The 15,619-nt window shown below is 40.5% G+C and overlaps 1 protein-coding gene across 1 annotated transcript in view; it reads left to right on the forward strand.

Moving 5' to 3' along the window:
* LOC119455982 (dymeclin) overlaps nucleotides 1–15,619 on the forward strand; it is a 29,679-nt gene that overhangs the window by 11,286 nt on the left and 2,774 nt on the right. The window contains exons 8-15 of the mRNA XM_037717536.2: nucleotides 2,262–2,453; nucleotides 3,824–3,999; nucleotides 6,427–6,552; nucleotides 7,754–7,867; nucleotides 8,119–8,213; nucleotides 8,324–8,423; nucleotides 10,652–10,834; nucleotides 15,365–15,478. Coding sequence (XP_037573464.1) covers nucleotides 2,262–2,453; nucleotides 3,824–3,999; nucleotides 6,427–6,552; nucleotides 7,754–7,867; nucleotides 8,119–8,213; nucleotides 8,324–8,423; nucleotides 10,652–10,834; nucleotides 15,365–15,478 — 1,100 coding nt within the window. The remainder of the gene's footprint in view (nucleotides 1–2,261; nucleotides 2,454–3,823; nucleotides 4,000–6,426; nucleotides 6,553–7,753; nucleotides 7,868–8,118; nucleotides 8,214–8,323; nucleotides 8,424–10,651; nucleotides 10,835–15,364; nucleotides 15,479–15,619) is intronic.

Here is a 15,619-nt window from a genome sequence, read left to right on the forward strand (position 1 = left end):
TAGGCCTAGACGCATCGTAGAGAGATCAGCGGTCGTGTACAGTTCTTGGACGTTTGCCATGTCAGCATCACTACTGCTCACCGCCAGGTGCCCGTATCATCTGCTTAGGTGCTCTTTAAGGGCTGCTAATTAGACACAGTTGCCGGCCCTGCAGCTTTGCAAACATAACTTTGCTAGTATATGCTATGCATTTATAGCCAATTTAGCCTAAGTGAAATGCATTTGAAGCTCTCTTTTAAGCAGGTAGGATTCAGGTGGTGAGTTGAAATCACCTTTTGGTTTCCAGAAGAAAGATGGGGGTTAGTCACTGGGAGGTGAAATATTGCACTGGTGTTCACAGCGTGAATTAAGGCTAGTGTGTGCAGCCTTATGCTTGATGCAGCCTGGAGTGTCTATATGCCATATTTATATAATTGTAAGGCAGTCAGGATAGTAAGGCAAGATTGCAGTTGAGGTATATACAGGGTGTTTCAGCAAACATTTTCAAAAATTCTTAAAGGTTGCCTCTGGCAGATAGCACAATTCGAGTTCATGAGTTGGTCTACTCGAAGAGGCGGACATTAGTTGTCCAAGAAATTGAAACGCATAATCAAATAATTACCAAAAATTTGCTAATTAAGTTTTTAACTAATTACCTGATGGGCCCATATTGCAATTTACAAATTGTACCCATGGACTTTGCAAGGTGGATCCACTTGGAACGAATTCTAGGGATGAGACCAGTTTCGAGATATTAATTCCCGAACTTTGCGGAGAAATGCATTGGCGTTCCAGTTAGTTTCTTAACAAAATGTCGCTTTATGCATTGACACACAAAATTAACTGGAACGTCAATGCATTTCTCTGCAAAGTTCGGGAATTAATATCTCGAAACTGGTGTCATCCCGAGAATTCATTCCAAGCGGATTCGCCTTGCGCAGTCCACAGCTACAATTTGTAAATTGCAATATGGGCCATCAGGTAATTAGTTAAAAACTTAATTTGTGAATTTTTGGTAATTACTTGATTATGCATTTCAATTTCTTGGACAACTAATGTCCGCCTCTTCGAGTAGACCAGTTCATTAAATAGAATTGTCCTATCTGCCACAGGGAACCTTAAATAAGTTTTGAAAGCCTTCAATCTGGTAGCAATCTAAGCCTTCAAATCTGGTAGAAAAAAAACATTTTTTTTTCTTGCACTATCATGCCACTAAGCCACAGCTTACATTGTGAGGTACTTTCCACTTGCACAATGTTTATTCTGCTTCATGTTTATTTCCAAAATTGCTGTTACACTACAAAAGCTTACAGATGTGCCACATGTCTTTGTAGGGTGTTGGCTGATTTCCTCACTATTTTAAGTGCTGCACATATTGTCCCAATGTACTCATCAACTGAAGTTGAGCATGTTTGTTAAACTGTCTAATACAACGAATGTGCTGATGTGATTGCTCTATCTCATTTGCTGTTTGTGCCACTTCATTTTTTTTGTATTTCATGAGCATGTCGATGTAACTACAGATTTAATAGGTTAAAGCATAAGAAAGAAAGTAAGAGGGCACCCATAATATTGTTATTACTCTTTGAACGTTAGGCATAGTCTAAAAACAACTTCACGGTGCTGAATACTCATTCCATCTTTAATGTTGCTGGTAATGGCTATTTAACCCTTTAAGGATGATTAGAAAAGGAAAAAAAAAAGAACTTGCAATAAAGACAGGAGTTTTTGTGCATGCAAACAATTCTGTTGGTCATATAAAGCAAGACCAAGCAAGAAGATTGTGTCAGGATTAAGTTTATTGCAAAACAAAATTTTTCATTTTACATTGTGATGAAGATGGGCTTCACTGCGCACAAATGGGTTTCACTGTGCATTTGGCTTTTATTTATTTACCAATTTCAACACAACACGCTGTATCATAAGGTTGCTCTCACTAGAAGACGCTAAGCTTTACGAATCACCACACTTTCTTTACTTTTCAACATAACTCGAAGCGGTCATTCATAATGTGGATGATGCCATATTGAAATAAATGGCTGGTGACAAAAAAAAAGAAAAATGTCCACAGCTTCGCTTTTCAACAGCCTCCTTGTGCCACCTGGTTTGGTTTAAAACAAACGCAGAGCAACAGCCAAGCTCAAATTGTCTTGAAGGCTGCATGAAAAATAGAACAGCGCTGAATGACTTGGGCTTGCCATTCGACTTTCTTGCAAGTACACGCTCGACGAGCTCAGCTCATCTGCCATACACAAAGGGTCAAAGTTGATGCCTTTCTGCAGCGGGCCTCTGGAATGTGCTCACCCTGGGCTATGGGAGCAAGGAAGAGGACAAGGAGGCAGCGCGGCTCCGGGAGACAGTGCTTGCCCAGCAGAGCCTGCTGCTGCTCCTAGTCCTGGTCAACCACTGCACGAGCGACAAGGCCATTTGCATACCATACAAGAAGGCCCTCTTCTCCTTCGTCAACTCTCAAGGTGCAGATACTGCTACCTACATTAGATTACTATGGTAAAGCCCTTGTACTGCGCAGCAGTTGCTGATTTGTCACCACATGTTTCCCTTGTTAGATGAGTGTATGCGCCAAACAGCGCAGCTTGTGAGACAGGAGGCAGGCATAGATAGAGGCAGAGTTCACATGCTATGCACTTGATAGTTGCAGGAGGAGTGCACAGATGATGGTTATGAGGTACTAGGTGTCGGGGGATAAAACAAGTAAGCTTTCTATGACACCTTAGAGGGCTGCTCCTTGAAAAGGAGTGCAGTTTTGTGATCAGGTATACTGAACACCAGACTGATGAACTGCAGCAGCAATTGCTTACTGCAGTCAAGCTGAATGCAGATGCATAAAGTGCGTTAATGCATTAGTGTCGAGAGGGACTCATGGGCACACATTTTTGAACAATCCTACCATCACCTCTACTTCTGGGTTCAAAGGTGGCACTAACCCTTGATGCAATATCCTTGCATTGCAGTGATTCTTCTTGGCAATTCCTGGAATGAGGAGTTGCATTAGTAAGACTCCTCCACTCCAGCACGTTTTTGTAGGTGCTGATATTGCACGATAACAAAGACATTACAGTTTCACCCAAAGCAGAACAGTGATAGCTTGTGCAGAGCAGTGACAGTGATGGCTAGTGCATTATAACATACAGTAAGACTTGCAACATTTCATTCAATATCCATTTGTAGAAAATATCTGCAGCAAGCGGTTGCTACTACTTGCTTCTCTTCGCTATAGGGCCTTTCTCTTTTTGCTGCTGGAATCACAAATTTTTTTTTTTACCTCAGTGCTGCTTTATTGTTGTCTTATGCACCTTAGCTTGCACTGCGACTAATGCCTTGTGAGGTAGTTCTGCTTTTAGCAAGCAGTCAACCTTTGTTGATATCCTGGTTGCACATATTGGTTAAAGTACCAATTTTTCAGTAATGAAGACTTCAAGTTATATTCTGCCATTGACGTGATGATATGATGATGATCATTACAAGGGAGCTACACCACAGCAACAGCCTATGGGGATGCTGCAATTGCGGCTGGAAAGTTCAATCTCCAAACTATTTGTCATTAATTATAGCCTATATTGCAGAGAAACATTATTGAAACAGTGGTCACTTTTGTCAAAGGGCAATGCTGACATTGACTCTCAGAAGTCTAGGTGGTGGCTAAAGTTTAAAAACATTTAAGAACACAAGTGGTTAGCCTTCTCAACACCGCTTACCTTTTGCTGTCACCTCACATTCCTGTTACAATTTCGTGCAACATGGTGTGCACATCAGTGAAAGGTTCACATTTATTGCTATTTTACAAGATCACTGAAAACTGAAACCTAATATGCTTTACCTGCAGAAGCTGGAGGGAGTGTTGAAGCCATTCCTTCGTTCAAGCTAGATTACGGAAAACTCTATGACACGCTGTGCACTACCATGAACAACGACCAGACGACACTTCTTCTTTATCTCCTACTTCATCGAAATGGAAACTTCAAGACCTATGTTCTTTCCCGGTCAAACATTGAAATGCTAGTAAGTAGTCAGATAGTGTTGCTTAGGGAATTGCACATTAGGCATTCCCAACTTGCGTCATGCTTTTGTGTCACATTTGGTCACTCAAATTCACATTCATTCTTAAAGCACCACATACTGTACTTCATTTGTTGTTGTTCAATTTGACTCATGTTTGATAGCAGAGCTGCAATTGTAACTAAATGTGAAAGTGAATTTGGGCTCCAAAACATTCTTTCCAAATGTCAACAAAATTTGGTGAGAAATTCATTGGTGTTAGCATAATAAATCTTGAAGGGGATGTTGTTCATGCTAATGGTGATGTGCGAGCCGAGTTGGTAGAGCATTGTATAATCAGGTGCATTGTGGTAAATCATGAAAGTTTCATTATTTGCACTTTTAGAGCTCTCTGGAGTATCTCATTTCAGTATCTCATTTCAGTACTATCTGGCGTATAGAGACAAAACTTAGTAGAAAGAAAATGTGTCTTAAGAGGAACATGCTGGAGTTTCATGTGGTTTGGTGGGTACTGGCTGCAGAAAATTGTCAAATTTATGCTAACTGGAGTTCTTCTCTATGCTTGCTGGGTGCTATATGTTCATCATTTGTGAATTACTTGGCATATCGCAACAGAACCAGCGTATTTACTGCCTGTAATTTTTTCTTCTGTGACCATTTCTGACAACTGAAAAACACTATGCATTTTTTTTTTCGATATTAAGCTTTGTAGGAATAATTTGGGTCGGTAGAAACAAAGCGAAGAAAATTCTAGGTTGTAGGTGTATTTGGAGTGCCATGGGAAACTCTCCAAGTGCTGTCAGAGTCTTTGAAATAATGTTCAAACAGTCAGTTGAATTTCAAAATTGTTAATGCAAGAAAACAAGTCAACATTTTAGGTTCTCAAGTGGGCTTGATCTTAGGTGGGGCCAACCGCATTCCGATGAAGGCAAAATGCAAGAATGTTCACGTACTTAGATTTAGGCGAACATTAAAGAACCTCAGCTGATCAGAATTAATCCGGAGTCCCCCACTATGGCATGCCTCATAATCAGATCGTAGTTTCGGCATATAAAACCCTGGAATTCAATTAAAATTTTTTAGTTCACAAGTATTAATTTGAGAGTGTTAATTGTATGCAAAAATTAGTTCCATGACACCATTACAACAGCTGTGGCTCAGTGCAGCCCTTGGAGGTGGTGACAAATGTGGATGAAGGCTACAAAAAAGTTTCACTGGAACCAGCAACACACCTCTTTGCCAAAATGCTACAATGGAGTTGCCAGACCCCATGGCCATTGCCTAAAATTTGGGTTGGGGTTCTGCTTGGTTGCACAAGTCATCGGGGGCTTTTTTTTTTTTGCAATACAAATAACTGTAGCATCAAGACTAACAGTTGGTGCTCACTTCAGAACTCACCATTTTACACAGATTGTCATACCCTGCAAGTCCTCATTAGATATCCACCATAATTTAAAAGATGTTGCTCACAATACTATGTCCTGATATGCATAATTATTGGAGGTAAATGCTGAATTGAGGTTTATATAGATATGCCACGTGTAGAAGATCGACAAAGTAGGCTATTCCTTAAGGAGAACGTAAAGGAGCCATCAAAATCTGGTCACCTTATGAGAAGTTTAGCTAAACAGATATACATGGGAATTCATAAGCAACTAAACAGAAATCACGAAACTGTTCAACTTATTACAGTAAATAGTTCATCAGAGTTTGTTTTAAAGAGTACACACACATTTTCATATGGACATTTGAGACTTTGTCAGTTTACTTCAGCGGTGCCATGACCAGAGTGTAAAAACTTCATCATGTAAACCTGGAACTTCTTTTGCAACAGCCTCTTCTGTTTACGGCACCCGTAATCTTGAATAATGGGCCTTTAATTTAAGGGCACGCAGTGAATTATTCTTGACTGCGAGAGACTTTACTTCATGGCACAGATGACATCATTGTGCAACGTTGCAGGTTCCAATGTTTCACAGGTGACCTTTTTGCTGAAAGCCCTTGAAAATTGTAATTTTAAATTTCTTTTGTTGTGGACTACACTGTGACCTAAGTGCCTTTCTACTATTGTACCTTTACTTGATATTCCCCTATAAGACCACTTAAGATTTAGGCTTGTGCATCTTTCTGCCATTATTAAGTGTGCCATGGTCACAGTGCTGATAAGTCTCGTCTGGGTCACAGATGGATGTTTTCAGCCTCCTTGAGCATGTAGTGGTTTTAAAAGCGGTCATGGCAATAGAGTATGTTTTGGCTGTCCACTATTCAGTTGCACCTTTTCCCTGACAAACTTTTTCACCGAAGATTTTTGTCGCACTCTGTACATTTCCAGTTGTTCAGTCTTTCAGGTTGTAGTTTCATTTACTGTGCATGGAATGCATAGAATACTTCTGGAAGCTCATGACTAATATGCGCCCTCTTGCATTTCAGATGATACCTATTCTGAAGATTCTGTATGAGGCACCCGAGAGGACATCTCACCACATCTACATGTCCCTTATTGTGCTGTTGATACTTAGCGAGGATGATCTTTTCAATGAAGCTGTGCACGACATTGTAAGAATTTCATGGCATCTTTATAACGTACCTTGTGGGCACGATACTGAGAGATGACAGGACATAGGCATGCACGTGGGTAGTACAAAGAGGCAATTCCATCTCACCCCCCTCTCCCCAAGCCTCGTGAAGGAGGTGCAGATTTTCTTCATTGTATCTTCTCATGCATAATCTCACAAGGGGAGAGGCAGGTGAATAGAAGAGTGTCACTTGTGCAGGGGAAGGGCACAGAATATTGAGTGCAAGTTTGTATTCCTTCATTTATGATGAAATATTCAGAAAAACTGAGTAACTCTATTCAGGATGCTTGGCAGCTGTGGAACTCATGTGATCTCATAATGATACTGAGCGGTTGTGGGGGGAGGGGTGCTGCTGGGATGTTGAGCCCCTCCAATTTTGATGCCCATGTGCATGCGAATGAGCGAGGCAGTTGGAACTGCACTCATAGTTGGTTGCAACTCATAGTCACGCATAACCCAAGGCTAACTTCTGGATGTAACAATAGTTAGTCTGTCATATCTATTGCATTCTCATGTAGTGGGCAAATAACTTTTTTTTTTCTGCATTGCACAGAAATGTGTCGATGGCCGTTGCCATGTACATATACATTTCATTATGTTAGTAAGGCTGCTTGTTGAAGGTCAACTGTAACAAATTTTGTACCGCATAAAATGATAGTTTTAGATAGCGTAGATGTAAAGCAGCCTCCATGCAAAGTTTTACATTTTAAATACAAGTGAATGTGTCACGAAAAGCTCGCATAAACGTTTTTGATACCCAAACCAAAGTGCCGAAACAGAAAAATACACCGCCATTACTGCTCACTAGAAATGACACATGACCTAGAACACTGAGAACTAGCGCAGCTCCTTGGATGACTTCTGAGATCAGGTGCACCCACGACGCACTGAAGATCTTGGAGGCCATATGTTCTGGGATCTTCAACATATCCGTTAACAAGGTTCATGCATCATCCACTTAGGTGCTATTTAGAGGCTGTTAATAATAAAAAAAATAGGTTATTACCAGCCCTTCGGTTCTGCCAAGGTTGCTTCAACAGTATTTATAACCAGTTTAGCCCAAGTGAAATTTCTCGCTATTGTCCTTCAAAACGCATGTACGTGAAATGCTTCTTAGAGTTTACATAACTTTTTTTCCAGCCTGAAGTAGTGAATTAGATGCAGCAATCCTTGTGTTGCAGGCCCTAAAGAACATCTCTTGGTACACAGAGAGGTCATTGTCTGAGATTTCACTTGGAGGACTGCTGATTCTGGTTGTCATACGAACCATACACTTCAACATGACACGTATGAGGGTAAGCAGTTTCTTCACAGTCTGAGTTTGCTGGTGACACTAGTGTTTTGTAATGCTTTGTTTCATAAGCTTGTTATAAATTTTCCATTAAAGTGTCCAAAGATTTTGTTTGAAAAAAAGAATGAAGATTAGCAGGCCCATTTGAAGCAAGTTTGTTGACTGTATAAGCAGCATGCATATGTGGAACCAAAAATTCCTGTTCTGAAAATTCATTCAGGATTTTTTTTTTTTTTTTGCTTTCTTTGTCTTCAGGACAAATACTTGCATACTAATTGCCTTGCTGCCTTGGCGAATATGTCCAGTCATTTCAAGAATTTGCATCCGTATGTTTGCCAGAGGTTTGTCAGGTGCGTAATTTCTCTTGAAAATGCTTTGCTTTGGCCTTTACCGCATTTGTTTTTAATGGTTGCCATGCACTTGCACGTTCTTTTATCACCAATTTCTTTACTTTCTTCAGCCTGTTTGAAACACTGGCTAAAAGGTTATCAAAAGTAATGGACCAAATTCAAAACAACCCAGACTTGAAGCCAAGCGATGACGACTTTTCAACAGACCTTGTAAGTGCCTCTTTGTACTTGTTGACTTTTTCCCAATCATCATCATTATCATTTATTTCACCTTTGAGTGCCTAACTAGGGTATTAAAAAAAGGGTGAGGGTGGGGTCTAGCAGTAATTAAAACAGAATACAAAAGTGCCTACTTCTTTTTGAACAAAAATAAGTAGCATTAGAAATCTAGAGTAATGAGCAAGTGAATAGCAACAGCAGCAGCATTTCGACAGTCATATTTCATTGTTGTAGAGTGAAAAATAGAAAAAGCATAAAAAAAGTAAACTTGCAAAAAAAGAATTTTATACACACCCAGTAACAAAAGTATATGTAGCTATCAGTCCCCAAACTTTTTAGCATCACGCTCGATGACACTTGGTTCTCCCATAGTTTTTCCTATTACAAAAATGATTTTTATTCTAATCATATTAGGATAGTAACCTGCATAAAGTTTAGCAGTGAACTGTGTTCGAAAAAAGATCCAAGTTTATGTCGTTTGGTTTGCAAAGCATCAGGGGTGAAAGAAAAAGCGGCTGTAGAGGATATTGGTTCTCACCCTCAACCCCTTTTACTTGAGCAGCAGTTTAACGCATGCTACTAGCAATCAAAAATTAATCTACAAGCATCTTCAAAGTTTGCAACTTGCTCAAAGCAATATTTTTTTGGTACATGCATTATCCATGAAGCATCGATACTAGCAATGGAAAGACAGATGGAGTAATCAGATCTTTAAAAGAGGCAAGCAGCTTGAGTCACAAAAAACTTTGCCAAGGATTGCATCTTGTACACTCCCTTAGGCAGTTTGCCCGGCTGATACCTAGTATGACAGTTTTCTACCAGTGTCCCATGTGCGCTTTCGATTGCGATCAAGCTCGATCAGGATTGAATCTCTCAACCGCAGTTGGCTCCCTCCCTAAGCTTGTGCAAGGGAGCCTATCACAATAGTGAAATTCAATCACGATAAGCTCAATTGTGATCAAAAGTGCACCGTGCGACACTCGTATTAGTCAAGCATGCCCTGAGAAACCGGAGACCATGTAATGAACCCTTAAAAGCTGCTCGCTGTACAATCCCAAAGCCCTTTAAAAACCTGCTATGTAATTAAAATGCCTGCAGCACCTTATCAGACATTTTATACAGTATATGGTTGAGTGTTTCATAGTATACCTGTGGTGAATGAACCATGTGATTAATCTGTGGGAACACTTGTACGTACCTGTTACAAGATCAATGCATGGAAAGGATATCCTTCAAGCTTTTGGCAGTACTGACAACAACCTTGCACATCATTTCGAGTGGGTGGACTAACCTACTACAGCTAGTACTGCCATAAAAGAAGAAAACCATGTTGTAATGTAGGACTTCGTTGCACATTTATCAATGGCTTGCCGATGCGGAGTTTCCAGGGTACCTGAGGGGTCATTGCTGGCAGAGTGTAGGTTCTGTGCTTTTACTTCACCTTAAAAAAAATTGTAAGTGAGGCCCTGTTGAGACTGTGCCCTTGAACTGCTTGCTAGGAGAATCGACCATAGTATAAATGGGCCCTGCAGAAATGTTTGAAGGCTACCATTTTAGCTCCAGATCTATCATCAGCATGTCAGAGAAGTAAGAGCAAAAGAAATTGTGATAACACAAACAACCCAATTTATCGGCCTTAGAGGTTTTAAAATACAAGCAAAATTAGGTACCCTCGACTAGAATTTTCGCTGCTCTGGATGCCACATTACATTCTCTCAGGGCATAGAACTTTGGCATCCAATATTATCGAGGCATTGATGTTACATAGCGGAAGCTGGCACGCCATGGTTGCTAAGCCTGCTCACCTTGTTGATGCCATGGTTTCTCTGGCTATAATAGCTTCTGGGAGGTTGAACTTGGCGTGCTCTGTGCTTGGCTTGGTTGATGACGTTTCCAGAGTGACAACACCTTCCATGTGGCTGTCATGATGATTAGACTATTAATAATTGAAGTGGCTGGCTGTAAAACATAATGTCGTAGTTTTTTGGCGGCACTCGCAGAGTTGTGTGAATATAAATCACACATTACTTGTTTAACCATGATCTTAATGCGACAGACCGACGTCACATCTGTTGTAAGAAATTAACAAAATTGCCACATCATGTTGGTGCTATTCGTACTGCCCAACAAGCTTTCTTAGGTGCATAGCAGGGTACCGTTAGAGCCCCCTTAGGCCGCTGAAAGGAATATCCAGTGATGGTTTCGCATGTGTGCTGCAGCTTCAGGACCTGTCCATCCTGGAAGAGGTACTCCGTATGATACTGGAGATCATCAATTCTTGCCTGTCTAACCAGCTGCAGAGCAACCCAAATCTGCTCTACTCCCTACTGTACAAACGGCACATCTTCGAGCCGTTCCGTCTGCACCCTACGTTTCAGGACGTGGTGCAAAATTTGGACACGGTGAGCAGCTTATTTTGTTATGCTTTAAACAATATCCACAAGATGCCACCTGCACTGTCTCAGAACTGAGCCATGCACATAAGAGTACTGTATTGGCAGTACTGTCTGTATGAGTATTATTTCATTGCTGGTGTTCATGTGTTCACGAGTTCTGGCTTAAGAGAAAGCTTTAGCTCGTGTGCTCCTATCTAAATACATGTAAAAGGAGAATTCGTTTTTCTCGGCAACAACTGCACCAAATTTGACGAGGTTTGTCGCATTTAAAAGAAAAACTTAAAATCTAGTGACTTGGTTTCGAATTTTTAATTTAGGTCATCAATTTTTTATTAAAAATTGGCAGAAATCATTTTCAATAAACGAAATTATCAAGTTTACAACTCTCACTCCGCAATGAAAAATGGTATTCACAATTCTGTGGATTGCATCTAAGAGTACATCTAAAGCGGACAAAATTGATATGTTGCAGATGAATCTCAAAAAAATTTAGTAATATCAAAATACAGCTTTTGCAGAACCCTTGTACACAATGTAACGGACTCACGTAAGATATAAATTGACATATAGAGTTTGTCCGCCTTGAATGATGTAATGGATGCCGTTTACAGAACCGTGATATCTGTATTTGATGCAGAGCTATTAATTTGTAAACTTCGTGCTTCCATATTTTTCGAACTTCCGAATTATTGAAAATCCTTTTTAAAAAACTCAGGCCCTAAATCGAAATTACGCTTCAAGCAGTCTCTAGAATTTAACTTTCTGTCTCAAATACAACAAATTCCATTAAAATAGGTCCAGGGGTTATCTAAAAAAAGCGTTTCTGTGTTTTACATGTAGTATTTGAATAGGCTGCATCGGAGCTGGGCCCAAGCTCAAGCTTTCTCTTAACTCCACTCATGAACCTCAGTCTGTTCCAACGAAGAAATGCATACATTCAGGTTTTATCTAATACAACGGTGGCATCCACTACTCAAAAAAAGGCTCCTATGTCAAAAATGAACAATACTTTAACAGATCTCATACGTAGGCACCATGGTTAATTCTCAGCTTCTGGTTCCAAACAATACTGAGTTATTTGACATAAAATTAAAACAAAAGTTCTTATTCGCTACATCTGCTTGTCGTGGCTTTATGTCATGGTTTGTTGTTTGATTATACAGAACACAAGTGTGTTCACTGACACTACTTTGTCAGTCAGTATGCAACACTAATATAGGCCGGTTTTTTGAGCTTGCATCTGGCTTACATGTAATGTTGATATGTACCAGGTGTTTCTTTTTATGTGGAACACTTTTTTTATATACAAAAAAACAACTCATATCTAGGCCCCTGGCATTTTTAGTTACAGGCTACCTGGCTAGGCAGACATTAGCAGCGAGATAAATTTCAACAATAATTTTTCTAATTAATTAAAATATGCTGCTAACTTTTTAATAAGTTACTTTAGGGCTCATGTAGTTGCAAAATTGAAGCCGAGGAGTAGTGATGTCGCGTCTGCTTAGCAGATATTCTTAGACTAGCACCACTTTTTCGAAATGTTCGACCTTAAAATGTGCTACTAACTACATTGTGGTTCCAGTAAAGTTTCCCAGAAGCATGTATCCAACAGTTATGGGCAATCTGAACTGGAACGCCGAGAAATATTTAGCACATTTTGAGCATGGATATCTCGAAAGTAGGAGTCATGAAGGAGGAAGAAATGGAGCTGGGCAGGCCATGTAATGCGTAGGATGGATAACCGGTGGACCATTAGAGTTATAGAATGGATACCAAGAGAAGGGAAGCACAGGCGAGGACGGCAGAAAACTAGGTTGGGTGATGAAGTTAGGAAATATGCAGGTGCAAGTTGGAATAAGCTAGCGCAAGACAGGGGTAATTGGAGATCACAGAGAGAGGCCTTTGTCGTGCAGTGGACATAAATATAGGCTGAGGATGATGATGATCTCGAAAGTGGTACTAGTCTTATTATTTCAGCTAGGCAGACATGACTTCACCACTCCTCGCTTTCAATTTTGCATTTACAACATGTGCCCCAAAGTTATAGTAATTAAAATGTCATTAGCATATTTTAGTCAATAAGTTAATTAGCAAAATTACTGTTACATTTTTTTCTCTGCTAAGGGTGCAAAATGGTGCAACAGCCTGTAATGTGATAAACACATTACAGGCTGTTCAATTCAGGCATTACAATTGAAACACTTATGCAAGAAACGTGATAGCTTCCCAAGTTTCAGCTCTTTGAAATAACGGAGCTTGCATGGGTGCATTTGTTACAACACAGTTGTAGGCTGTGCAGAACCTAATGAACAGGCGTGTGTTGTTGCCATATCGTAATGGTATATTAAGTCCCTCACAGTTCCCTCAACCTCAACGAAAGAGGTGCACACAGGAGCAGCCGACAGGTGCAACTAAGTGCAATTAAATGTATTTTCAGTGCAGTGGGCACTGTGGGCGTTTGAAAACAAATCACAGTATGCCTGCACACCTTCAGTCACAGTGCATTCAATTTCATGCGCAATATTTAAAGACCCCACGAACACATCGGTCCGTGTCACGTAAGAGTAGAAATAAGTGATATTTTGTCCAAATAAATGCACGTGGGAGGCTGAACAACTTTGTTTGCTAAAGCTTCTCACTCTCTTTAATTCCAAACCTTTGTGAACTGGTTCAAACTGGTTCAGTTATTTGCTCCTGAGCTGAACTTGAACCAAACTGGAAAATATGCAGAAGTCTGAACCTGAACCTGAAATGAACCCAGAAAGCTGTTTGGGTATATAGAAGCATTAAATATATTTTCATACGTGCCGTACCTCTCTCTAACGTGCACATCTCCACACCATTCTTCCCTCACTAAGCATAGGTCATCGCCCTTGCCCTCATGACATTGCTGCATCAAATTCTCGTGGTGTACATCCGTACAAACTGGCGTTTGCATTTCCGCATAGCTTATGATCGGTGTAGTGCGTGAACATAAACACTGTTTGAGATTACGTGTTGCAATTTGTGAAAATAGGCAATTGTATGCATCACATTTAGTTCTATAACATTTAATTAACTGCTTCACATAGATTCCAACAAGTGCATCATTGGATCTTCATAACTTTTTAAAACGTAAATAGTGTTGTCTGGCATTTCCTGCTAACATTTGTAGAGTGCATTTGGAGAGTGCTTCTTCAGTCTGACATGAACATTCAACTTTATAGGCAAAGTGAAGTAGTTTCTGATACAAGGTGCACTATACAATAGAACCTCGTCCATGCGTTTTGAAGAAAAAAAAAACACAAGAAAACCGATGAAAAAACATACTAACCTGAAAAACGTACGATCCGAAATCACTAAAAAATTAAGCAGACTCAACTGTAGTTGACACCTGTGTAATGCAAAGCATTGCACGAATCATTGCAGCACGAGACACCAACGTGCGCCAGTCTGGTGGGGCCCAAGCAGATCGAGACATGCATTGTCGTTTTTGCCTCCTGGGTCAACAGCTTGGGTGGAGCATTTTAGCAGGAAGTTTTGACATGCCCACTCGGCGAGAATCGTTGCGGCATGAGACGCTGACATGCTAGTCGGGCCTGAGGGGCTCGGGACGCGCATTGTCATTTCAAGATGGCGATGGCTAACTGAAACAAAATTGAGCTGGTAGGCAGTGCAGGGATACGATGCCATGATGTCACCAGAGTAAAACCAGATGCTCACTTTGTGCTGCCTGCAGCAGGGAATGGCGTCGCGTTTGAGTTATCACCTATTAAACGCATGCAGTACATTTCTTACGCCACACACGCTGCGAAGCAGATGGGTGAACATGCTTATCACAATAGGGTTGGTGGCGATAGTGGTGAATGGTAACGTGTGACGACCCGCGAGGAGATTTGCTGGCACCGGAAGAGGAAACCGAGTGTGTGGCAGCATTATGACGAGGAATGGGCAGGTGACTACTGAGGGCAAGCATGCCTCGCACCTTTTCTTGTTCACATGGGATCTAGATGCTGGAAAACATGTCATACGATCGCAGTTTGGCGATATACTAAAAGTTGGTGCCAAGAGATTGTGTTTTCTGGGAGCATATTAACCAGTAAAAAAGAAGCGTAACTGTATTGGGTCATTTCTTGCATTCTCGATCGGGAATGCTGCCACCTCGAAATTGTAAAGAATGGGACCGTATCAACGAGGTTCTGCTTTATTAATTTTGAAAGTAACATTTTCGAAACATCAGGAACTTGGGCTGGCTTGGTTTTTGTTTGCTTCCAAATGGATTGTTCAGTGTATCCTATTTGCTCTCTATGGCTGTTTCTGTTTACAGAAAAATAAAGGTAGGTGTCTTTTATGAAACAATTGCTCTTCCAAGCGTTTTTTATTAAGCTGCTGATTGCTAGTACTAGCAGGAATAGTACATCTAGTACTAGCAGGAATAGTACATAACACAAAGGTGACAGTAACAAAATAGCTATGAGGGCATTTTCTTTTATTGTGTGTCTGCATGAAATTATTTCAGTGTCAACTGCTCCTCCACATTCTTTTTCATCTCATCAGGTTCTCTCATATTTCTCGTCACGCCTTGAATCACCCGACAAGCATGTGTCTGTGAGTGAAGTGATGGAATCCATTAAAGAAGCAGCTCTACATTGGCCCACAGATAGGCTTAAGGTACAGTGTAACATTCTTTTCTTCTCCCCTACGTCTGCAGCTCTTTCTGCCCTGTGTTTCTACTGTTTATTATGTACAGTGTCATACTCGGAGGGAACACAAGGTGTCACTTTTTTGTTTACATGTTTTTATAATTGTCTA

The sequence above is a fragment of the Dermacentor silvarum genome, chromosome 6, assembly GCF_013339745.2.
Source record: "Dermacentor silvarum isolate Dsil-2018 chromosome 6, BIME_Dsil_1.4, whole genome shotgun sequence".
Lineage (NCBI taxonomy): Eukaryota > Metazoa > Arthropoda > Arachnida > Ixodida > Ixodidae > Dermacentor > Dermacentor silvarum.